At 35.8% G+C, this 27,028-nt stretch overlaps 1 protein-coding gene across 2 annotated transcripts in view; it reads left to right on the top strand.

Moving 5' to 3' along the window:
• The window catches only part of LOC149558486 (single-stranded DNA-binding protein WHY1, chloroplastic-like), a 164,796-nt gene that overhangs the window by 35,437 nt on the left and 102,331 nt on the right, over positions 1 to 27,028 (top strand). For both annotated transcript variants that reach the window (XM_089832692.1, XM_089832693.1), the window contains exons 2-6: positions 13,847 to 13,935; positions 14,050 to 14,144; positions 14,300 to 14,392; positions 14,728 to 14,822; positions 15,086 to 15,159. In XM_089832692.1, coding sequence (XP_089688818.1) covers positions 13,847 to 13,935; positions 14,050 to 14,144; positions 14,300 to 14,392; positions 14,728 to 14,822; positions 15,086 to 15,159 — 446 coding nt within the window. The remainder of the gene's footprint in view (positions 1 to 13,846; positions 13,936 to 14,049; positions 14,145 to 14,299; positions 14,393 to 14,727; positions 14,823 to 15,085; positions 15,160 to 27,028) is intronic.

Here is a 27,028-nt window from a genome sequence, read left to right as displayed (position 1 = left end):
GTTGGGGTTTCTTAACACTTGGAGATTCTGAGAAGAAGCATCCAGTCATAGCTAAATGAGCAAAATGGCGTGTAAAATAACCGTCATATACAACAGACAAAGAGAGGCCGCAATTAGAACAACCCCAAACATTCATTTCATGGAAAATAATCAAGACAAAGGGAAGAAAACTCTAGAACGTTGTTCGAAAGTAACAAAGAATGCATACTATAAAAGATGAGTAGGCCAAATACATAGCTTCAGCTTGGGAAAACCCAATCATGACAACAACAATAAGCAGAAGAGAATGCCATGAAATACAGGCAAAGAAAGGCCCTCAAAATTTCAGCTCTCCTCTCCAGGCACTCTCGGCATGGGAAAAAACTAAGTAAAAATGCAAAGAAAAATTTCCAGACTCATTCATCATTAATGGAAAGGGTTTTCTCAAACCCTCTTCACTCTCCTCCTTCATGTATCGACTCATGCAAAATGAGCAATACGTTTTAGGTTTTACCTTTTTGCATTTTGCCTCTTCCACCCAATTTCATACGGCTTTTGGGTTTGCCCAAGATTTTTTTTGAGGAAGTAATAGTCATTTATTTACATAGTTTTATAACTTTATTTATATAAAGCTATATATTATGTTAAATAAATATATTATTGTTTTGAAGTGAATAAGTAAAAAATTGTAATTATTATTATAATAGTTGGTGCTTTATAAACTGATTATTTAATAATAAATTTTTATACATCAAAATAGTGATCAAGAGAGAGCTTGAGTCATTAGGGGAATTGTGTCTAGTATGCGTCGCCATGTGTTAAGAGTTTGACTTAGCTCTTAAGTTGTTAACTGAAGATTATAAATGACTTGTTAAACACAGACCCTTTGTGATTACCAAGAGTTCTAGTTATCATTTGAGACTTTCAGTCTTAGGGATAACTTTTGAGTCTTTTGTGTAGATATGTTTGGAGATTTCTGAGTTTTCATTGAGTGATCATCATAAAGACTTGGTGGAAACACAGTTTGGAATCCATGTGGCATGTTTCCTTAGTTTCTGGAGTCAAATTTAGAGCAAATTTCTCTCAAATTTGACCTACAGCCCCTATATTGGAGGGAGAGTGATGAAGTTTCATTGTTGTTATATATTCTCTTTTTGAAAGAAAGAGTTAAGATTTTGAGAGGAGAGGGATGTATATGTGATGTATTGTCCTTGTAATATTTTTCTCAATTTTTCGGAGCTATTCATGTAGATGTATTGTTCTTTGGGCTTTTGATCGTAATACAGTTTTTACTGGACTCATCTTTTTGGAGTAAGATTTGGTTTATGTCTTTGGTAATTGATGCTATTTAACTGTTTTCATTCAGAAACCTTTTGGGTAATGTCTCGTTTTACATCTTCCATGTCTAATATTTTTTATTCATAGGTCGAGTTGTGTTTCCTTGATGATATATTTGACTGTGATGTATTTCCTTTCATGATATTCATTTTTTGCCTTCTCTTGAAATATTTATATGTATTAACACTTCCTTCAAGCTATATCTTGTGGTTATCTGTTGGAAGCGTTCATTGTGTCATATGATATAACAATAATTTGCATTATTGTTCTAGTGTATCACCTTATTTTTTGATGTTCTAGTCTCCCTTTTTACCCTTTTTCCATACAAGTTTACATATTTTATCAGTATAGGTCATTTCATTAGATATATCATATAGGAACCGACCTAGAACCCAAAGGTTTAGTCAGATCATAGGTTAATTCACATACTCTGAGTGATCCCATGTCGCTTCAAATTGCTGAAGTTTCAAGACATTAGCATTAGGGTGCAAATTTTGGAGTTAACAATCATCATAAAGCATCACGTCACATCATCATGCATATATGATCAATGATTCATTTCTGGACAATATAGCATCTAACATCTATTAGCTATGATACCGACAATCAAAATAATGTAATGTCATTTGAAGCATCTGTAATGCAAATATATAGGAACACATCAAAGTATCCTTTGAATCAAAATAAGTCATGGAACATCATGCAAAGATGAGAGGCACTACATTTGGAAAGTGGAAAAATGGTCCATCTTGATTCCGTTCGACCTTAGTAAAGCAAAAGCCTGAGAAATTGAACATTGAGCCTGACCAATGGAGTTGGCATTTGGAACCACCTCTGAGGCAATAAGCCACGTTAGAGTACTTATGGTGCCCCTCAATTGAATCCCAAAAGCACCAAAGTTGAAGTGACCAAACTAGATCGAAGATAGCGTCGAGTCCGAAACTGTGTTCCCCAAACTTGGCCAAAACAATACTATGAGGAGTACCCTAGTAGCACTTGATGATACGTCTTAGAAGGGTTGGGCAAGGCGAGAGAGCCATTACATAAGTTCATGTAGTGTCAATATAGCATTAAAAAGGGATATTTCATGAAGTCTTTCAAACTTGGTTTGTTTTTTTGTCCTCTTCTTGGTGTGGGTAAACTAGTTGAGTGTAGGATATATTGATTCCCTTAAAAGCTCCATGTAAATGCTTGCCCTGTCTCAAGGTAATAATTGATCAAGACTTATTTAACATCTTGATATTTGATAATTCTTTCATGGCACGGGGTTTATTCATTTGCCATGTTATCAATCATCTTGTGAATTTTTGACATGAAAAGCTCAGTATAGTTGCGAATTTTTGAGCATGCAAATTTGTGTGAGATTACGGATTGGAGTTGTTGATCGTTGTGTGAAATCTTTGGTGTTGATTGTTTTATGTTTTCATTATTGTCCAAACTATTGTTCTTTTGGTTTGAACGTAATGTATGCTTAGCAATACAAGGAGCACTATTTCTTGTCATATTTATCAATATGACCTTTTTTTGTATTGACATTTTTGCAAATAAAGGAGTGTATAAAAAAGAAAAAAAACAAAAAAATGCTCTATCATGTGTATGTGACGTCCATCTTGTGGGGGTCAACTGTAACTTTGATCCTATGAGCATAATTTTCTATTTAAGTATCAAATCTACTCGAGGATGAAGACACCAGAGCTTGGAGAACACTTGGTGACCTCTTGCCAGTCACGAGTAAAGGGATTGGGACATTGTTTGTAACAAATCTATTTTGTGCCAAAACGACTAAAGCCAAGATCAGTTGGTAGATTGCAATGACAATGTGATTAGAGTGGTATTGATCTAGAATGGTGGCTACATACTGGACAATGAAGACTTTGTTCTCAAACTTTTTATAACATGGTCAAATGTGTATGTCCGCAATCACTTTTCTTGGTTGTTAGTAATTAGAAGTGTTTGTCTCTAGTTATATGAGTTGGTGCTTATGATTTGACGCCCCCTGTCATAATTGTTGTGAGCATGTGTATGCCCTTGTTTTTGGATAGATATGTTTGTCCCTATCTAAATTTGATGTAAGACCTTGGATAGATGTGTTAGTCTCTATCCTTGGATCGATGGTTAGATGTGTTTGACCCTATTCTTGGATGAAAGTACTAAGTATTGTGAGGCAAGTTTTACTATTTCTTGACACGAGCATATGTGTTTGTTCCCACTCTTATCTTATATTGTTTGGTGAGCTACTATTTGTGGCAAGGGACTGAACGCCTCTTGTGGATTCTTTAAGTCTAGTGGTTGCATCGAGCATTTATAGGTTGATCTTTTGGTGCAATGACAACCACACTTGTAACAAGTGGTATGTGAGCCTGGTCTTAGGTTCGGATCCCCTCAGGTAAAGTTGAGGGGGAGATTGTTAGCAAAATTGTCAGTACTTCCCTCGAGATTCGTGGCAAGGGACTGACTTCAACTAATGCCTTTTGGATTTTATAAGTCTAGTGGTTGTATCGGGCATTGGTAGGTTGATCTTTTGGTGCAATGACAACCACACTTGTAACAAGTTATCTATAATATAGGATATGGAATCCTAATATATATAATGTGTATTTGAATGAAAATAGAGAAACATTATTATTTCGTGCATAATTTTTTTTGGATTCTCTGATTTTCGTCATATTTTCTTATAACATGAGAAATTGCCTTCATATCGTCTTCATCTGTACATCAATCTCCTGCAAGGAAATAACAACTTGAGGAGACACAGGTTCCTTCTCATAATGTGGAGGAACATTTATAGAACACTAATGTGGAAGGGCATCCATTTACCAAGATTGGTGCTCAACATTGTTTCTGGAGGTTGTAGCCAACTATGATCATCAATCTTGAAATTTATCTCCAACTAGAGATTCTTGAGATATTCAAGTCCACAAGGATGTGGGCAAACATTGTGGCGGTGAAATTGGAGGTGTCATTGCTTATAGCAATAATGTCACTCAAGGAATCACAAATAGCTTCTAATCAGCCCTCCAACTAAAGTTGCAGTTGAATTTCTGGAAAGTGGACCAATATTGACTTCACCAAAAATGATTCAGAGAGTGGGTTGAATTTTGGATACCAAGGTTTGAGGAGAACCAAGTTTTGTTCCCAAAACCATTAGTCTTGAAGAATGGCATCTTGATCCTGTTTGCTAGTAAACATCATTAAAAAAAATCCTTATGGGCAAGTGTAGACATTCGCATTACCTTCGACTGTTGGATTCCAAGCTGATTTGATTTGATTGTGCAAGTTTGAAGATTGAAGCTCTTTGCTTTGTTTGTGCTTAAACTAAGGTTTGTTGCACTTCAATGTGTAAGTGGTCAATATAAGCTCAAATTTGCTCGAATTCGCCAAATTAGATATTTATGAGCTTATAGTTGCTGGCATAATTTAAATTTGTTGAAACATTGGGCAAAATTGCAAATTATCATGAAACCCTAGTTGTAATTAGGAACCCTAAGTCTTTGCCAAGTGAAGTTGCTTTAATTTCCACAAGGTGAGGGCTTCACGAGGACCTTTTCATGCAATTTCTCGGATGGTCAGAAGACATGCAAATGTATATGTTCTAGGAGGCCTTATAGATAAATAGATTGAGAATTTGGGAGGCTGCAATGATGCAAACATGACAATTTCTAGCTAGTCATTGCTTGAACATTGGTATAGCAATAGGTTTGCTCATTACCCTCTTCAAAATGCTAGGGCTTTAGATTTTGGCAGATTGGTGGTGCCTAGTGCTTTTGTGGACAATGAATGTAGCAAAGATCAGTGTAGCAAAAATCTTTGACCAGTCGAGCTTAATTGAGATCGGGAATGACATCGATTTATCCCACGATAGAATTTGCAAAAAATCATTGACCAGTCAACGATAAAAGTGCATGACAAATTGGAGGAAAAGTGTGGATTAATCTTGATTAATCATGCACAGAAAAATGGTGCAAAATAGAACCCTAAACCGTGCCAAAAAAGCGATGTTATTTTCCTATTTAGATGCCACTATATGAGCATTCTTCATTGCAGAATTGTGTATGTTCCGTTGTGGGTTTTGGAGAGCAGGTGTTTGTTGCATACACTAGTTCTATAGGGGAGTATCAAAGCCGTGGTGGAGAGCACTGTTGCATCACCTTTTTTGTGTTGTAACAGTTGCATTTTTTTGCTTGTTTTTTGTCCCAAATAAACTCTTGTACAATATGGAATATCTGTCTTTCTAATCTCTATTCTTGTTTGGCAATCTCACTACCTCTATTCTTGTGGATGCAAGTTATAAGATATTTTTTTACTATAAGTTTAATGAATTGAGAAGCCACATGCAATTTTAGGTATCAAATAGCTAAAATTTCACAGTTTCAAATCTTCAGGTAAGTACAACCTAGAGAAACAAAATTGCCTTAAGAAATAAATTCTGTTTGAGGCTTGCAAAGAAAAAATATCAAGTCAACCAATTATATGGCTACATGCTATTAAATAGAACATGTACCCATCACAAATTTTTATCCCATTGTCTTGCTGTTATTAAGTAGAACATGAACGTTTTCCCACTATCTATCTAATTCTTTAAAAAAGAGATTATTACTGTCGCATTTATTTTGGAATCAAACAACAAATATGATGTAACTGCAATCCAACCAACTTGGAGATTTAGATTAAATTTAAATGTTATTATCAAACTATTTTATTCTGTCTGTAATTTTTCAATGATGGATTGATGCACTGTTCATTACATGTAAAAGCTCCTCTTTCTGATGATATGTTTTTGTTGAGTCCGATTTCTTTCTAATGATATTTCTAGTTGAGTTTGGTTCAGAATGTTAATTCAAAATATATACAGTTGATTTTAGAAGTAGTCTTTCTAAAAGAATATTAAACATTATTTTCATTAACAATATTTAGAATAAAAATAACAATATTTCTAATGGTTATAATTCACTTTTTTACAGTTTAAAAAAAAATAGAGTGTTGAGTATGATGCAAATTGAAACTCCTATCTTTTTAATGATGGATATCTGAATAAATACAAAACCATATATTTTTTATTTTAGATATAATGTTTTGAAAAATAAATAATCTTTTATGCTATTGTAGTATGCTTTGTGCAATGGAATCAATATCTATATGAAATTATTTTACATAATGAGAAATTGGCATCTGAAAAAATGGAGTCATGATGAACCAATAAGGGGTGCCAATCAGGGAGGAAGGCATTGTGTGGTCAATATTTGAAGATTACACGCCTACTGCCTTGGTCCAAGATGTTCGTCCTAATTGAGAACTTATGTTTTACAACAGGAGAAACTAGTCATCTATGGCAGGAAGTGAAGGCAAAGAAACATTATTAATTAAGTGTTATGTCATGAAGATAAAGCTTCAGTCCAAGATGGGAGCATAGAGCTGACTGGCATATCAAAAACTAGTTAGTCAAGGCTTAAGAGGTAACAGAACACACTATTATTTTGCACAGCGATTAATTGTTCGAAGCTGTCATTTGAGTTTTTACCAAGATCATCAGAGGAGGTAGGAAAAATTTGAAGAAAGAAGCTCTCTAAGGTTGCTCTGAACCACAAGCAGGCCAAACTATAATGCAAGTAGTTTCCCTTCGAGGGCCCAATCTCATTGAGGTACATATAGTACATCACTCAATTGGAGTGGCATACTGGATTCTATTCTGAATGGGCAGTACCTGAATCTTTTACATGATAACTAGCATCATCTTCAATAGTTGCTTCTAGATTAGATTGTTGCAATTAGATTTGAGGGATTGTTTCTGAACCTTGTTGTGTGTTGAGAGGCTCTACTATTGATTATTCAGGTAATGGATAGTACGGGTTCGAAAACTTTGGCATTGTTTCCAGCCAAATTTCACAAGAGTCTTTGGATAAAGCGAGGAAGCTATGTTTTGGTAGAGGGAAGTGATAGAGAAAGAGCAATGGAAGCAGATTTTTGCTAGGTGTATCTGTTAGTTTATGAAAAAGTAATTTAACCAAAGAAGTGAAGGGACAGAAGTAACACATAATATATAGAACTCCAATACATTTATATTATCATCGATCATTCATATACATGCCTGAATGCTTTAATGTTGATAAACAACACTCGGTTACTGTAAAGAATGATCTGCTGCACGAGAATAAACAAGAGAATCAGTGATAATGACTGTAATATTGAGGTCATCCCTTAACATGCTAGAAGGAGGTACAGGGTGTTCTATTTGGCCATCAAGTTTGTTCCTATCTGAGTTCATACTCTCCCATCCACTGATTTTTCCAGTAGATGTTGTTTTGAGATAGGTTCTGGTTCGGGATTAGTTGGCATTTGCCTTGCCAATGTCAAAGCTTCCGAGGTCATACTTAGTGATGGGGATTTGTTTGCATTGGTCAATTTGAAACATAACTGACATATAAATCATGTAGTAATGGCAGAACAGATAGAGGAAGAATTTCGTCAAGACCATAGATTGGTAGAATGCAGACATCTAAATAGGAGTCAGCTTTTCAAGATGACTTGCAAAACTGTGGTGCAGAAGTAATATTAGGAGCAGATATTATTTGTGATACTTCATGTGTACCACCCCTTGTACGAGTGCTGGTTGCACTTCTGTGGAAAAGGTCTTCAGATTTAAAGCAGTGGACAACCAATTCTAAGGAAAGCTCTTTTGAGGACATGATCACAGAAGGCAATCAGGATAATAGTTGCAGTGAAAATAAAGTTTCAATTATCATTTCACCAATTTCAGAAGCGTCTGCTATGGAGGCAAGATAGTGCTCAGGAAGGTGGGGCTATGTTTTTCTATACGGTGAGCAAGATACCTATGCAAATATCCGTGAAAGAACATTTCAGTGCAACAAGCAAATACTCTAAAAGCAATTCTGAAGGCTTTCGTACCGTGTGGGAGCTTCCCAAACAGGGTTTTATACTGATCATTATTTGAGGATCTATATCTAATGATGCTTTGTCTCTCGCAAGTGTGAAGGATGCTGTCTATGTGGACAAGGGCATGAATGCGTGCACGAAGAGGAGTCTTGGAGTTGTTTTTGTAAAGTATAAAATCTATGACATGATGCTAGGATGCACCATTAGCCGAAAGACACAATCTCAAAAGCTCACAATGGATTAGCAACATGATATTCGCGGAAGGAATCAGGAAATCGAAGTAGGAGGATGCACCAGCAATACCTCCGGTGAAATGATTGAAGCTACAACGATTCAATAAATATATTTGCTGAAGTTGTGCCGTCCACGTTTTTCTCCCATTCGCGAGTTGAAAAATATATACCTTTCGAAGGGTATTCACATGGGTGATTGCTCAATTTGTAAAAGATAAAATCGGCAGATAATCATGAATAAGCGATAGAAAAAATAGTATCTCAGATCTAGCAGAAGGAGCAGCAAATACGCCAGGCTCTACGCAAAACCATGGTTTTCTGATAAATGTGTAAGGATTTGAAGGTGTTTATAAATGTGGAGCGAAAGGGTTAAAAACTTCAAGCATAGTATTGTCAATATCTTAAAATATAATACACCAAATTATCGATCATATTAGGTGAAGATTACATTAAGTATTTTTAATATTTAATATTGGTGGTTATTAGTTATGAAGAGGTGTGATGGTTAAATACACCCTTCTAAACCTTATAAATATGAGATGTAAAAGCCAAACCAAGGAGAGACTTACGACAATATTTATTATTTTTAAATTTTACATGCTCTATGATGTATTATATTCTTTTATTGGCAGAGAAATGAACAATTGAACAAAGCTTCTGGATTTTGGATTATCGAGCAAATTTATATGCGAGTCTAGAATTGAAATTTGCAATAGATCGATCATCTGTAAGGAGTGTCTTTATTGTGATTTATTTCTAGCATAATTATTTATTTTATATTTCGGAGTTTTAAATTATTATTGAGTTGTGTCCTTTGTAAATGTTTTTAATTATTTTCTTTAAATATTTTAATATTTGGATAAGTGGATTGGGTCATTATTGCATTTTAAATTAGATAAACATAAATATTGTGAAATACTTTATTGTTTCCGTATTTATGTCTAATTTGTCTCTGCAGGAGTTAAAGTGCATTTTAGACTAATTTAAATTGCGTTTATATAATTGATCCGTTGCATCTGAATTATTAAAATTGTTTATAGTTAAATATATTAAATTTTATAAAGTTGTACGACTCAACTTGTAATGTTTACTCTGATTGCTTGTTCAATTAGGCACTGGTCTTTTACTCCTGGTTCATAATCCATATGCTGGCAATTGTTTCATTTCTTTCCATTGAGGAAATAATATATTCATTTGTTGCAATCATTTGTAATAATCACTTTTATTTAAAAACATTCATACAATTATTTACTATTATCTTTAATTCGAAATTTGCAATCTTAATAGCTTTCTAAAATTCTTGCCATTTTGAAAGCTTTCATCACATTCGTGTTCTAATTGATCTGTTTTAAGTATCTTGGATCTAAGTGTTTCGTCCAGGATCAGGTACACCTGCCTCAGTCTTGCAGAGCAGGAAGCGCAGGGGATTTAGATCGCATCGATCAATCCCGTTAAGTTGGCCTTAACCAGTTGGATATCCCAGCATCGAGCAGGCAAGGCTCGTAGGATTACAATCTGTGGTTTTGGGAACCAACAAGGAGGATAACCCTAAAGTCAAAAAAGGCTTTGGTGCACCTATCAAGCCTTATGTTTCAGAGCACAAAGTGAAGAGCCTAAGGAGTAATCTCAAGTTGTTGTCCTTGAGAAAAAAATTGCTGAGAGACAAAAGATCATTGACCAAGAGAAGGGGAAAGCAATTGAAGTACTAAGTGTTGAAGATGTGGTAGAATATGTTACATGACAAGAAGTTTTGGAGCTTGTTTCTTTCCTTCAAGAGTCATTGTGTTAGTTTTGCCTACAAATAGAAGAGATGATAATCTCAAGATTGCCATTGGCAACAAAAATGACATTAGAGCTTTGTCTTATCAATAATTTGTGGCCAATGATGAGTTTGTAAACACCTAGGAGTTTAAAGATTTTGTAATGATGGTTAGAGAAAATGACTAAAGAAGAGTTTAAAAAGCAAGCAATAATACCAATCAATCTCTGTGGGAGGAGTTGGCAATGAACATTTTGCCACAAGTTGATTTTAGAGGTGGCAATATCATTCTTGACAACATAAGGAAAATTGTGCAAGAGAGTGGAGTGTTGTTGCTTCCAAATTAGGATATCACAATTATTCTTGCCTTTGAGACAATTAGAAAACATTGGATATTTGGGCTTTGACCCCAAACACAAATAAGTCAAATGTTGTTTGTAATGTTGAAGAGTTGACAGGAGAAATGATCATAAATCTAGTTTAAGTCTTTAAGACAATCTTGCTCCCAAAGCTACATCATTAGCAATTAATGCTGCTTTGTTCAGTGAGGCAATAGTTAAAGAGTTGCAAGTAGATCATGGTAAACTGAAATGTAAGTATATGCGGGATATATAACCGAAAACAATCATTTGAGATCTCAAGAATTGGCATCAACAGGGGCACTAATGCTAATCATTTCAAGTCCTCAACTTCTAGTAGAAGCATTTCCATCAGATAGGGAGGCAGTTATCTCTGAAATAAAGGAATTAAAGGAGCAAACAGAAGTAGTTAAAGAGGATAAAATACAAATCATAGGCAAACTAGTGTCCAATTTGTTTGACAACATATTGTCCAAAATAATTGGCAAGGTAGACGACACTTGGAAAGCATATGTAGATTTGTAATATGCCTTAGTGAAGATTGAAGTGGATCAAGAAAACATCAACGCAATAAAGGGCAGATGGATGCCAAGGACTTTAGTAATAAGCTGCATTGCCAAAGTATTCAAGTTTGATCCTGGAAAACTTGCATAAATAAAGGCAACATGTAAAATGATGGACACTCAAAGAGGTGGCAGCCTATATGATGAAGCTTGATAAGCTGTTAAAAGATATCTTGGATCAATTGATTCTATTAAGAAGTGGATGATGCCCAACATTCAAGAGGAACAAGGCCAAGCTAAAAGTTTGGAGTAGTGGAAAGGTGGATTTGGCAATATACTCCCAAGTCTTGCATCCTGCTGTATGTGCAAATGATGAATTCAGCTTCAGCATGCTGAACGCTGCATTGGATGAGATGTTTTCCCTGGAGGTAGTTTTTGATAGTTTTCAGTAAGGAAACTAGGCAATTTTGGATGGAGAATGTAAATGACACAATGAGAATACCAGTAATACCCAAGGCTTCCAATTCCGAGAAGATGTATGTGGCATAGGAGGAGAAATATGGTGATTAGGCATATTTGCATTTGAATTGGTCGGATGTGATTTAGATCAGCAGGTAACCTCATTTTGGCAGTTTTGAAGCAGTACAAGATTTTTGGTCCAAGCAGGTTGTTCAATCATTATGCTTGGGACATTTTGTCTGCACCATGTGATTCATTATTGTACTTTTAAAACCAAATCCTGAGATTTTAATGGGGACAAGTTCCAAAGCATATTTTGTAATTGAAAAGTCAATTCCATAACAAAAAAGTTGTTATTAGGTCCTTAGTCCTTAGATGGACATCTTTTGCCTTTTCATTATAATGAATTTGGAATATTGTAAGAAGGATCTTCTTTTTAGTTTAATGATTGGATCTACTCAAAATTTTTATGTGAGCTCTCTGCAGTTATATCCTTGAAATGCACCAACTTCTTTTATAAATAAATAATAAAATCAAGGGTTTTTGAAGTTATCTATATACATTTGCTATATGGTGTATCATATTTGTTGCTTTTGTTCAAGTAATGTATTAAATATGCTTTGGATAAAAATGGAGGGATGTATTTTGGGTTGAGGGATTGCTTTGTAGGGTTGCAGATGATACCCTTTCTTGGATATATCATTCTAAGGCAGTGATAAGGTTAAAATTGAGCAAGACATTTGCATGCGAGAATCTGACTTTGTAGCCCTGGATAGGCACCAATCTGAGATATACTTAGTTTAAGACCAAGGATCTAAAACGTAAAATACAAAACTATCTAAATATTTTAGTGTGTTCTAATTGTTCCATGTTCTCAAGTTTCTGTAATGAAGTTCTACTAAGGGTCTAGCTTGACTGGTAATAACCATAAAAATCTTAGTAAATGTTGTAGGAATGTTTCTGCTTTTATCAGTATCTCAATACACAAGGTCATCATTTCAGATATTGTAATAAGGGCTATCCCCCCTAGGTCTCTTAGTAAATGTTGTAGGAACGTTTCTGCTTTTCTCAATATCTCAATACATGGTCATCATTCAGATATTGTAATAAGGGCTATCTCCCTAGCTCTAGCAGACCCTAAGGTGCGAAGAAGATAAGGTTTTGTCTCCAGTTTCTTGGCCATTGATCTGAGAGTTCTAAAGATTAAAGCTAGCTCCATAATAGAGGTTATTAGCAATCAGTTGGAAACACCACCAGCAAGAAAGTTTTTGATCAGGAATGGAAACAAAAGGCTTTTCTATTCCATATATAGAAACCATTGTCCTACCTATTTTGTAGAACACTGCAAAGGATGAATTTGACCTAGAAAAGAGTGGCATGATATAGATGATATAAAGATCACGAGGAAGACCAAACATTTGGGAGATGGATAGAACAATGTAAACGAGAATCCCACAACATGATCAAGACATATTGCATAATAGTGTGAAAAGTCATACTTGGGCCTTGGCTGGACATTTTCTCACTATGAAATATGATATTAAATTAATGAACCAATACTGTTAGCTAAAATGGGATCAGTATGTTAAGAGGCCACTTGAGAGAAACTATACAAATAATAGAACATGGGAGCAATATTGATAGGGAATTAGAAATAACAATATTGATAGGGATGGTGTTGGCTGCTTAAAGGTACTTATACAATATGGAATATAATACTGATCAAACTTACTATTAACTTGTTATGATTGAGTTTTAAATGGTTGACTATCCTTAAAAGGTGCCTAAATTATTCACAATTGAAAATATCATATTGTTGATTTATATTTTGTTGAAGAGAGTCTTGGAGGACATTCGAAGCATTGGAAAAAACTTTTAGACCTCAGAACTTCAATTGATGCAACAATTAATGTTGCACATTGATCTGATGGGATGCTTTGAAATGTTTGTGCTTGAATTACTCTGCTTTGCAGGGAAAAGAAATGAAATCTTAGTAAACTATCATGTACAGATAACAAAGACTTTACTATTTTCTTTACTAGTGTGCACAAGATTTGTTTACAGATAATCTTTGTACCATACAAAGTGTAGATTTCCTGATATGCATCAGTAACATAGAATGATACTGGTATCTTTTGTAAACAAACATTTTCATGTCTGGAACTTCCCATGGCTATGTGATTGTTGTTTAGATGTGATAATTAGAAGTTTATATGTGTCATCATTATAAATATTTCTGACAATTATTATTTCTTCTCTGTGTCATATCATTAACACTTGTTCAATCATTCTATCTCATCTTCTTGTTTTCCATTGTGTTTTCAGAGGTCAGTTAATCAACATCCCTATGCTGGTTAATAGTAGCATCTTAAAATCGCATGGTATTTCATCAGTGCCTAGCATTTCTACTCCTGGTGAGTCTCTCCCTTTTGCAGAGTGGTTGTTGTTTCTTTAATATTACCTCTATCTGATTTGTGGATGTAATGATGTGGATAAATGAGAGTTGATAAGACTATTTCATCTCCCAGGACAACATGGCCAACTTTTTGTTAGCTACCATATTTACAAGGGCGGAGGTGCAATTTGTATTGCACCAATAGCACCAGAGTTTCGTCCTTTGGATGTATGTATACCTTTTATGAGGGAGAACATGTGGATTGTTCCAAACATATTTGAACTTTTTATAGTTATATGCATAATAGTCACCTTCTTAACTTAATGTTTTTAACTTGTGATTGATAATGTTGCTCTGTGATCTAATTTTGATGCACTATTTAGCCTGGGTCCATTGGTATTTCCAAAGCGGGCTCTATTCATCTTCAATTTGCTCATTCTGTTGGAGAAAGGAAGTATGACTGGAAGAAGAAGCAGGTATGATTCTGTATGCTTGTTGTAGTCTGATTTTCTATCCATTCATAGTTATGGATTTATCTCACTTCTCTTTTTCAACAGTTGTATATACTTGAGGGAAGTATTTGCCCTTCGCAATTATGTAGAGGTATAGCTACTGTTATAATATTCAGGATGTCTACTCACAGCTGTTAAGGAATATTTGAACTCTCTGATTTGGCACTTTCTGATAGGTTCTGATTCCAATCCTTCTCTGTCTCTGATATATTCGTGGTGCTGCGAGCACATCATATATGTATTTTACATAATTATTGACAGTAGGTAATCTTTGCATATATGACCTTGATATCTGGCAGACATTTGCTTTATCAGCAACCGAGCTTGGAAGCTTAATAAGTCTAAGTCCAAATGAGTCGTGTGAATTCTTCCATGATCCTTTCCTCAGGAAAAGGTATAAATTTTTTCAATCAAATTGTTCTACCCTTTCCTGATATTTGGAATTAAAAAATAATCTATATTATATGAACTGGCTTTACAGAAATAAATGCTGATACACAAATTAGTATCTCTCAATCTGCTTCCTTCAGGTTATTAGTCTGTCATATTGAATAGAAGTTTCACATCAGTTTCATCTAGTTCAGTTTCATATTGCCATGATTAATCACCTTTAAAAGTTTAAAGCTATAATCATGTGAGTTTTTGCATGATTCACAGCAATGCAGGTAAAGTTCACAAAGTCTTGCAGATAACACCACTTCCAAGTCCCCCAGGATATTTCTTCAGACTGAGTAAGTTTAACCAAATTTTGCAACTCTCATGTCTGAACCGTATATATGCCTTTGGTTTTTAATTGGGGAAAGGATGGATTGGCATTACATTTACCTGAAACATTTTTCATAAGTTTAGCCAGTCTTCCACTGTATTTAAATTACATTCTTCATTGGCCAAACAGTTAATAGTAATTTTTAATCTTATCCTTATCAAAAAGTGGTAATCAGCGTTCTGCTTTTATTGGCCAAAATTTACGTTCAACCATTTGAAAACAAACTGGATAATATTGAAGTATTACCCAGTAAATCCTAATACTTAGTTTAAAGCAAGAGTATAATAATAAAGTGACTACGTCATTCACTTTGAAAGCTGATTTCTTTTACTTAATGAAAAAGAAAACATCGACAATGATGTAGACAAGTATAGTTTTGGTCTTTCCCATGCACAAACTGACAGCTTATAAAAAGTACGGCAATTGGCAGCTTTCTTTTGTTAATAAAAAAATCTGATGGGGCCACTGTACTGAAGGAAGTAAACAATGGCTGTGAGCTTCACATTATTACTCTTATCATAATATCCCATCTTCAGTTTTTAACTAGACAGCCGTAATAATTAGTTAATGTTATAGAGTTTTATAAAACTAATTTTGTAAATTATGTGAAGATTCTTGTTCCATAAATTGCATTTTATTAAGTGTTTCATCAGCCAGGTATTAAAATTAGGCACGTGATTGGGATTGGATGAGTTAATCCATCATCTGAGGACGTGTTGTGAGAAAAACCGAGGGTTGGTGGGTGAAATTGTAACTTTGACAGTGCTTCTAAACGCAACCTAGAGCCATCAGGACCATAATTTTATCATTTGAGATTGGGATGGTAATGTGATTGCATGTGGGGAGAAAAACTAGTGGATGGAACAAACAATGTACCTGTAGCTGAAGCAGCATTACCAGCCGTTAGGGAAGCACAAAGTTTAGGAGTTCAAAAACTTAATGTAGAAGGAGATTCACAAATACTAACAAATGCAATAATTAAAGGAGATATGCATGCTCGCCGTCTTTAGAATTAACACCCCTAGAAGACTATAAAATAACACATGTTCGATGATAAGGGAATAAAGAGGTAGACATTTCAAATTGGGCTCTTGTATTTAAAATGGAAGAGGACAGAATTGAGGACCTTAAATACTTATTGATGGATGAGGAAGACTGAATATAATAACCGTTACCTTCCTGCCACCCTCAAGAAACAAAAAAGAGTTTTAGAAGAGGTTTTTAGTTTTGGCTATAGCTTTAGGGGATGGTGAAGTGATTGTGGATGAAGTGACATGCAACCCTTGAAGGACATTGCATTTATTGCAGTGATAGGCCAAAAGTTTCCCTTTAAAACATGGCAATTAGCAATTTAACTCACAGGATTTTGAGTAATTTGGAAAGTGTTGTCTAGCTTGAGAGTGAAGGGATGGAGACAACTTTTACTTTCACCTCCCCAAAGCAACAAAACCCTTTCCATGACCAGATAACAAAGAAGTGGATTTACAAGATGTTCATCTTTGAAGATAAGAAATCAACAGAAAATGTGATGATCATTTTGGGAGAGATTTTCAGTCAAGTGGAGAATCATCACAGAACAAACACAAATTTGTTCTCATTGATTATGGCGTGGGGGCTACAACTAGGAGATGAAAAATAAATTATCAGAGTGGTAATGGAGACCACCATTCCAAGAGAATTCCTTGGGGGCATGGATGAAATTCTTGAGAAGTCATTTCCAGGTTTGGGGATAAACTTGGCTGGCAAACAAAGTGGACTTGAGAAGATTGAAGGAACCATGTACACCCCATTTGTGTGGAGGTTTAATGAAAACTGCAGGAGGCAAAGATTCAAGGAGGCTTGTAAAGGTTTGTTAGCAATTAAATTGTTTGTGATGATTCACTCGCAAGACAAAGACATTGCAAAAATGAAGTGGGTGACTTGGTGGATAGCGAAGGATTATGTGAAGATGAACAAATAGCTCCAAATGCATAAAGAAACAAGAGGCGAAAGTAATGCTGCTGGAGGACCCAAATTTAGTGAGGTGAAACTGAATGAGTGTCCGCATGAACATAATGGCAAAAGGAATAGGCACAAGGAAGCACTAGAAAGTTGAGGAGGAGGATTAAAAGGGCTCCAGTGAAACCATTTCCATGACTAGATAACAAAGAGGTCAAAATTCTGATTTTTGCTAGGGCATCATTATTTGCAAGGAGGATTGAAATTTCTAAGATCTGATTTGAACTTGAAGAGGGCCCTGTTATTGGTAAAGGCAGATTTAAGGTAAAATTCTATTCATTTTTAAAGGTGAAGATTGGTTTTAAAGGTGGATTCTATTCCTTGTTCTTGCTTGGTTCATTTCCGTTATTTTCTTCTTGCACTTATCATCCATCACTTCATCATTCCATTGATAGGATGAAGTTGGGAGATATAAGTGTAGATTTCATGATAGGACACTTGGAGAGGCAGAAATCCAAGGCAGAAATAAGCTAGACCACACTAGGATTGAAGTTGGGAGATATAAGTGTAATCCATCCTAAGGAAACGAAGAGGTAGAAATAAGTGGTAGTCCCACCCCTAGGAAAGAAGGTTGGAGATTGATAAGTGTAGAGATAAGACTTGGAGAGGCAGGAATAAGCTAGATTCCATCGGTAGAAAGAAGGTTGGAGATTGATAAGTGTAGTCCATATCATTTATAACGAAGGGGTAGAAATAAGTGTTTAGGATGGTAGATGTTAGTGCAAGCAAGAACCCAAAAGGAACGAATACCTAAGGAAGACAAGGAAGACATGTTGCCTAAAACCACCTTCTTCTTGAAAGTGAGGCGAATTAGTGATACCAATATTGGTATAGTGAACATGATATAGTTGAAGGACAGATTGAAGGAAGGGTAATCCCCATGGCGAAGAAGATCTACAAGAGTGGAATTGTACATGCGGTGGCTTTCCCTCCTACATTGCCTTGTCCAGAATTAGTTATGGACTGTGCATTCCGGTTTGATATTGTTACCAATTCCATCACTTTTGATGAAGAGAAGAGAGTGTTAGCTAACATCGGCGAAAAAGTGGTTGAAGAAGTATATAATATTCCCCAGTATAAAGGCATGGCAGTGGTAATGATGGATCAGGCGGCCAAGTTATTTCAAGATAATCAGGAGGCTTACTTCATTCATCTACAGCAGAATTGGTTACACGAAGGCACGAAGGGAGTTACCAGGTCATCAAAGCTCACCAAGTCAGATTTCAAATTAGAGTACAATGATCTTATTGTGCTTCTGAGCCGAATCATGGGTGTAGCTCAAGCTATGCAATTTGAAAACTGGATGTACTACTTTATTTATGAAATTGAAAACGAAAAGAGAAAATTTGATTGGGCTAGAATTATAAGTGAAAATCTAGAGTTGCAACTTAGTACAGTGCAAAATCAAAAGCAATTCTATATGTGATCCTATCTTTTCTATCTGATTATGAGACTATATGAAAATACTGGACTTAAGGTCTTAAGAGTGATTGGCAATGGGCCGGGGCAATGTTTGGTGCATGTGTGCTATCCACAACTTCATTTGCACAACACTAAAGATTATACGATGTTTTATGATGCCTTTTCCATGAAGACAATAAGGATATTACAAGGGACACCTGCTAAGAGGCTCTCATCGGAAGCAAAAGTAAAAGTTAAGTATGGGAGTTGGTTCATCCAATTTCCACAATTTACATACATTAGAGTGGTAGGAAGTACAGTTTGTCCCAAGAGACTTCCAAGGTACCCACTCGATAAGATAGTTTTGATGAGTTCGCTAGGCAACTTGAGCATTATGACAAGATGATGAAACTTAAAGGTCAGACATGGATTACCTTCTCATTTGGAATAGGCAATGATACTTGCCCTAATCCTGTCACCTTTGTAGCTATGGAGAAAGAATTAGAATGGTATCATTTAGGATGGTATAGAGTAGGACAAGGATTCGATCCTAATGGTCTTATCAAGGCATCTCGTGAAAAGACATTCAAACATATTCCTACTATAGAATATTTATGGGCCAATGTACAGGATGACTTTCATGTGAGGAAGCTAGCTTTCTCAAGGTTGTCAGTGGGCATGATGAGGGCAATCAGATGGAGAGGCCTTGATATTCCCGATCAATTGGAAGATGATGAAAATGTGCTAAATGGAGATTATGATACAGTGGATGGAATGAAATTGGGTCTAGTGGATTGGGACGATCATCAGGATCCTTCCTTAGAGGCAATTACAAGGACAATTGATCTACACACTGAGTCGTGGTACAACGGGAAGTTAAGGAAATTACAAGTCAGAAGGTATGCCTTACTTATGAGAAGATGAAACCAGAGGAAGGTCCAATGGAGTCAGTGAGACAGAAAGGTGAGGGCAGTAGCCAACAACAAAAGGTAGTTAAGAGCAAGAAAAGAGGTTTAGAGGTTGAGAAAAGCAAAGAACATTAGGAACCTCCAACAAAGAGACGGAATGCAACGCTGTCAAGGGAGAGTGTAATTGAGGCTAGAGGCCAAGAGGATTATACAAGTGGACAAGGGGCGGCAGTAGAGGTGAGCTCTGGTTTAGATTCAAGCGGTTACAACAACAGTACCGAGTACTCTCCTCTCTTAGAGAACCAACATGGAGATGATGTGATATTCACTAGTGAAGAAGAGGATAGGCCAATTGATATTGAGGAAATAAGCCAGGTGCTTGAGGCAATTGGTGATGCTTTGCTGGTCGAACCAAATCCAGATTTGGAGAGATGCACTGCACCACTATGGTTAAGGAAAATGCTTATGCCAAGAGGCGAGGTGGTGGCTGCCCGAATAGTTGAAGATATCCAAGGGTTAATGGAAAAGGGTGAGTGAGAAACATAAACAAATTGCAAAAATGATGGCAAAAGTAATCAGGAGTGATGATGAAGGTCACTAACAAGTTCAGCTTTCTATACCAACGGTTGGCAAGGCATTGGATGAGATTGTAGCTTAGGAATATGAGATAGTTGAGCATAACTTGGGAAGAATCATGGATGACATGGAATGTGAGGAGATCCAGGAAGGCATGGTTTCAATTAGAGAAAGGTTGAGGAAGGAAAACGAGAGGATTGTGAAGTTGGATGCCAAAAAAAAGTATTGGAGAGATTGCTAGCCTATCCAACAGTTGCATCAGGCAACCCTTCCACAAGACAGTAGGAGCAACACATAAGAGATATCTGCTCAGTTGTGTGAAGTCAAGGATTGGATCCACGATACAATTCAAGATGGGCAAAATTTCTTGCCTTCCTTTATCTCGACATTCAAGTCATTAGTGGCTATTAGAGATAAATTTAGAAGATTTGAAGGTGAGTGGAAAGATTTCCTTCTAGTCAAGGTCTTAGCCATTCCCAGGCTACAGGAATTTATCGAGCTACTCGAGAGATATTTGGAGAAAACCAAGTTGGTAGATGGAGGAATGAGTACGGTGGAGTCTTGGTTTGTTGCCTTGACCATCAGATGGAGGATACTTGAAGGGATACAGAATGAGACTGCACAGCACAGCCCAGGTGTTGACACTTGCATTTCAACTATGATGAGTGATGTTGGGGCTTCACTTGATTTTGAAAACGTCAAAGAGGAGAACGTCAATGAGACGAAATTTGGATCAAGATTGGATGAGTTGGGGAAGGTTGCCATCAAGAAGAAGCATTTGGACACCCTTGCCTCCCTCAATGCCTTTATTGGATATGCGAGAGAGTATGAGAAGGATCATGAGAAGACACTGCAAGCAACGAACAACATGATGAATTTAGCCGAGCTCAAGATGAAGCACACACTTTGCCCTCCCATGAAGGAAGTCAAGGACAGGCTAGCTAAGATCATCGCTTTGGCTAAGAAGATGAAAGAAAAGGGTAGAATTATATTAGAAGATTATTTGATATAAGTCCACGTGGCAATTTCTTCTTCTTCTTGGGTAGGATAGGTGTTTGATTTTGATTGGTTACCATTTTGGTGCCTTCTCATTGGTTGCCACTTTTCCATTTTTTTCATTGGTCCATTGATGAGGTGACGTCTTCTCATTGGCTGTTGGGGTGGCAACCCTAATTAGGGTTTTTAGGATCTAATCTGAATCGTTGATTTTGCCTCTTAATCTCTACCGTTGGTTGTAATTTTGGCCTCTATATAAGGCCATTTGCTCTCATTTGTAAAGGGTTGAAGAAAATTGTTGCTAAGGTAATACCAAAATTGCTTCTCTTTATCATTGTTGTGACTTGCATGGTGATTAAGAACATTTGGTGTTATTGCATGGTTTCTACTTCCAATAGTTAAAGTTAAATAGGGTTGAAGAAAATTGTTGCTCAGATAATCCCAAAATTGCTTCTCTTTATCATTTTTGTGACTTACATGGTGATTAAGAATGTTTGGTGTTATTGCATTGTTTCTACTTCCAATACTTAAAGTTAGATTCCATTGAAGTTGTTAAAGTAGATTTTATTTCAAGAAAGTTGTTAAGAAAGAGTAAGAGTAGATAAATAGTTATATGGTGATATTAGTGGATGTTTGATAGGGATCTATAAACTAGGCCACTAGCATCCTAGAGGCTTGTTAGGAAGCCTTGCGTTGTAATCTAGTCTTTTTTCCCCTTGAATCATTGCATCTATCGAGGTAGAGTTGTTGGTAAGCTTTCATCAGATTCGATCCCCGTCCATTTGCTAATCTTTCCATTCATAGGAGTAGGAGTAAAGCAGCAAGTAGTTTAGTAATTGGAGTTCATTCTTAGAAAGTTAGAAAAGAAGAAACAGCATTGGCAAACACATTGCCATCATCATCACCATCAATATCATTTGGCGCTTATATATTTTACAAAGCTAGATTCATCACCATCACACCAAAAGTCCAAGTTATCTTCGAATGTACAATGTAAGGTCGCCTATGTGATCAACCAACAAATCACATTAATACAACTTAGTATCCACAGGTGTAAAGAACATTGGAGTTTTTCTCATGTCTTCATGAGTGTTTACTTTTCAAGAGAGGGATTTAGTGTCTAATATTCCATATCAGGTATTCAATTGTTATATGTTATGTAGTGGAACAAAACTGACATCAACAGTAATGGGCAAGATGAAACCTCTAACTACATTTCTATCTAAAGTTGTAAACGGTATATCGATAAACCAACACTAATTCAAAGGCTAGCTGAAAGTGTACTAGTTTGCCTCTAAGTCCGGTCTTAATCTATGCTATAAGAATAGCCTCTACCATTGGGGCACAAAGATTTTCAGAAGTAGGGAAGTCTAACTATTTTTCATGAATTTGAGATGGTCATACAAGCTACAGCGAAAGCTTTTGTGTATCACCACAATTGCTCCCAGTCAAAGCCTCGGCTTCGATTGCTTCTTAACTCACTATGCTCTTATTATTGAACACACAATAATAACATGAATCAAAGACAATAGGCACAAATTACAGTCAAAGCTTCTAATTTGCTTTATCACAATTGCTTCCAGTGAAAGCTTCGAATCCAATTGTTTCTTTTTATTCACTTCTCTCCCAAATTCATACTACACAATCAAAGTTATGCATACACAAGTGTGGTAGAGCTTTCTTGCATATAAAAAAAGATGATTTTTACAATGAGGGGGGTGCTCCTTATATAGGCAAATGAGTTGAGAAAAAGATGGAGGAAATAGTGGGAGCAACTCAGTCAACTTTGATCCGGTCTAACTAACAAGAGAAATTATTGGATTACATGTCATTACACATGTAAATCGTATTACATGTAATTACACAATTTCCTGCAATACCTCCTCTCCAACTACAAACATGAAAGAAGAAGAAGAAGAAGAAGAAGAAAGTGTTGAGGCTACTGATTCTAAATGAATCAATCTTGTGGATTGTTGGCAAAGGCCTTGTACTTGATGATGATCACAGGATCAGGGATTCTTGTATTCTACGTCACTGCATTGACCATAAGTGCATTCACCATAATGAGTTTCCAGTTGTGATTTGGAAGCTTGATGTGATCAAGCTTGTCCTTATTCCAAGTTGTGAATTATCTTGTGAGATTTGCACATTTTGGATTTTCTGGCACTTTGAAGACCTTCTCAATGATGTCCAAAGGTAAACATGGAACAACTTTTCGACAAGCATCTGTAACTAGTTTTTTTTGAAAAAAAGTGCTTGACGCATTCCCACATGAACTCAGGTTCTCATACAACCATTGGAAAAATGAAGATCAAATGGATTATTGCTTCTTGAGAATCAAGACATGCCTTCTTGATGGGTTGTCTCTTTTTCTTTGAAGAAGCTTTGATATATCTTGAAGAGTGTGCCGCAACATGAAGATGATAACATCTTCCAATGAGATTGAATGCTTGAGAACTTTGGGATTTGAGTTACAATGACGAATCCATGAGGGGAAGGTATTCAAAGTATGGTTTAGACACTTGTGGAGCACATATGATGGCTGAAAATGAACCGGAAGGCATATATATTTGGATGGAAAGGGCCAAAGTCAAACTTGGAAAGATGGATTGCGTGTGGGCAATAATGGACTTTTGTGGGTATGGCCAATAATGCAAGTTGGAATGCATATGAATGCATGTAAATGATAATTTTGGACTTTAAAAGTGTGACCTTTAGTCAAAAACGGGTTCTCTTGATGTCATTACACATAAAGTGGAATACATGTAAAACGAACATGCATTTAGGTAAGGAAGATGGAAATGCGTGTAAATGGGAACAAGGATGAGATTGCATGTAAATGTGTATGGAGGGTGAGATTACATGCAATTGCATATGGAGAATGAGATGCAGTGTGTAATGACATGGAAAGTGGAATCACATGTAATTGCTCTTGAAGTGTAATTGCATATGAAAGGAATGGATGCAATGTGCCTTGGCATGTAATGGCGAATATGGAATGAAATGATGCACTTGCATGAAGAGGTGGAAGGTGGAGTGAAGTGAAATGTGCTCGAGTTCTTGGGAAAGAACTTGCAACTTCTTCCAAAAGAAGAAAAACAAGAGAGCAAGCAAACAAACAACGATAACAAGCACAAAAGAAACATTTACTTTTGGTTTTAGACTCAAACATGCCAAGAGGTAAGTTTCTTTAAAGTTCAAATTCAAATTTGAAATTTGGGATAAAACCAAAAGTATGAAAATGAGAATTTTCATCATTTTTAAAGAAAAAATTCACTTTTCATGGCATTTATATCAACAAGTGTGCAACATCAAGCTAAAATATGCATGGAAATAGCAAGATAAGCATGAATTGATGAGCAAGTTTGAAAATGTCCACTTAGTTGGAGATCAAAGAGCCAAAATAGTAAGAATCGCAAACTTTGAAGATCAGTTCTCCTCCAATCCGGATTTTGAAACAATAATTTGACTTTTTTCATACTTGCATTCAACAAATATTAATGAGAAATGCAGGGTCGAATTTGACATGAGAATGCCAAAAACATGGTCTCCAAAGGCAATAACATACATTAAAACTAAAAAACAACTCCTATTGATCCAAATAAATGGGCTTGAAATGTCATTTTTTGAGTGTTTTTAACGAAAACATGCCCTTTTCATGAAAAAAGCTGGGCTGTTTTTGCAAAAACATGGTTTATAAATGCATATAAATTGATTGTTTTTGATCCAAACGTATGGGCTTGAAATGTCATTTTTTGAGTGTTTTTATCAAAAAGTGCCCTTTTCATGCAAAAATCTAGGCTGTTTTTGCAAAAAATATGGTTCCTAAATGCATATAAATTGATCATTTTTGACTTGTGAATGAAAAAATGACTTCCTCAAATGCCAATTGATGTAGAGGAAAGGGCGATGGACCTTTTACACAAGATAGGTTATTCAACTTTCGCTTGGAAATCCACACTTTTCTAAAATACTCAAATGGCTTTAATAGACTTAATTCATCCAAAGTTACTCAAAGTGCAAACCCATGATAGATTTGATGTATTTGGGATGTATAAAGATGGATTAAAGTGGTTTCAAGGTTTCTTGACCTATCTCTTTCTCAAAATGGCAAAAAGACTCCAAACTAGCCTAATGAGGCCTAAAAGTCAGCATTTTGCCCTTTTTGCCCCCTAACACAAAACTTTCCAAAGGATGGAATAAATAAATGGTATATTTGGATACCCTTTTGGCCCTACTACAACATACTACAAGATTATTATGGACTCTTTTGGAACATGTATGACTTTCCTCACTACGCGACCCCAAAATGCATCGAAATATGGTGATTTAACAAAGCAACTACCACCCAGAAATATCTCCAAGTTCTCAAACCTTAGACAGTATCAAGAAATGTTCCAAAACCTCTAAATATAAAACCCAAAACATGTAGAACACCAAAAGCCCCAATTTTGTTGCTTGAAACCCTTATTTTGAGGGTTTCTTCAATCTCACTCTTCCAAACCTTTCCAAGATCAATTAATGATTGATTCACCATTAAATCCACCATATAAAACTATTTCAATCATAAAAAGACCATGCTATTCAGTTCAAACTCCTGCTGCTACACTTGTGCCATCATTTTCAATGGGAAAATACCCAGCTACACCCCTGTGATCACACTCTCAATCAATTTGCTGCATGTATCAGGTTAAATTCATATAATACAGGGTTAGTATACATCATTCCATGGAGTCTAGGCTTTTGAGTCCATGGGATGGTTATTTGATCACCAAATAAGTTTCAAAACAAAGAAACAAACTTAGAAAAGCCAAACTAATATGCTGAACATGAAAGTACAGTCATGTAAAATGAATCTCAAACCCTCTAAAACGTGTAACAAAGCCTGAAAATAACCTATTGAAACCTTCCAAGACTGTTCTACATAAGATCTCCAATCAAAACAAGGAGTAACAATGCAAAACAATAGAATTGTTGATCCAAAACATGAATTTCATTAACTCTGGGCTGTTCGTACACTCCAGGCTTTTTTTGCCATACAATGGAGTTTCAAAAACAAAAAACAATCACTATTAACTTCCTCAACCTCTTCCAATCAGTTTTAGGGAGTAGTTAAGTGTTTAAACTATAAAAACTCCATTTCCCTCCTAAATGACTACTAACCATTATGCATTGAGAATTTAAACATTTTAACTATGAAAATGAATTAAAACTCATTAAATCTTCTCACTAAGGTGTTTCCAACACTTAGGAGACTTATTTAAACTTATTTAAAAATAGCCTACCTTCTAAAACCTCCTAGACACATTGGGACACTAATGGTCCAAATTACATTTATTTAATCCTTTCAAGGATATTAATTCATTCAAAGTCATTTTATGGAATTTAAACTATTATAGGAGCCAATACATAATAGTTGATATGATTTGTATCATTTAGGATTCCTTTGATCTCCTTGGACCCCTAATTGTCATTAAGTGTCTTCCATTCCTTCATAGTCTTCATAGTTTGCTTGTTGTTCCCATGTAATTGCTTGTCATTCCTAAGTTCTCCTGCACCACTAATGCATGGATCCAAATGCAAAAATGTGGCTCCAAAATGCAAAAAAGTGAATGAAAACCCAAGTTTTTGGGCATTTTAAACAAAAACGTGGCTAAAAAATGCAAAAATCTGAGGCATTTTTGTCTTGGATACGCAAAATCATGACCCCTAAATGCATGTAGATGCATTAAAACTTAAAAACGCCCCCCTTGTGATGGATTTCAAGCCATTATATGAGCAGATCTAAGCATTTTAGATGAAAAACTCATTCTTGGAGGAAGAAAACATCAAGTTTTTTGCCCTTGAATCTTCAATTTCGGCTTTCATGAGGGCATATGCATGTATTTCAAGGAAAATTGCAAATTTGGGAGGAGATTGCGTGTTTTAAAAACATGTAATAGTCTCCTTATTCAA

This window comes from Cupressus sempervirens, chromosome 5, assembly GCF_028749045.1.
Source record: "Cupressus sempervirens isolate cs-2001-9-10 chromosome 5, ASM2874904v1, whole genome shotgun sequence".
NCBI lineage: Eukaryota > Viridiplantae > Streptophyta > Pinopsida > Cupressales > Cupressaceae > Cupressus > Cupressus sempervirens.
This window is presented reverse-complemented; position numbering and strand designations above follow the sequence as displayed.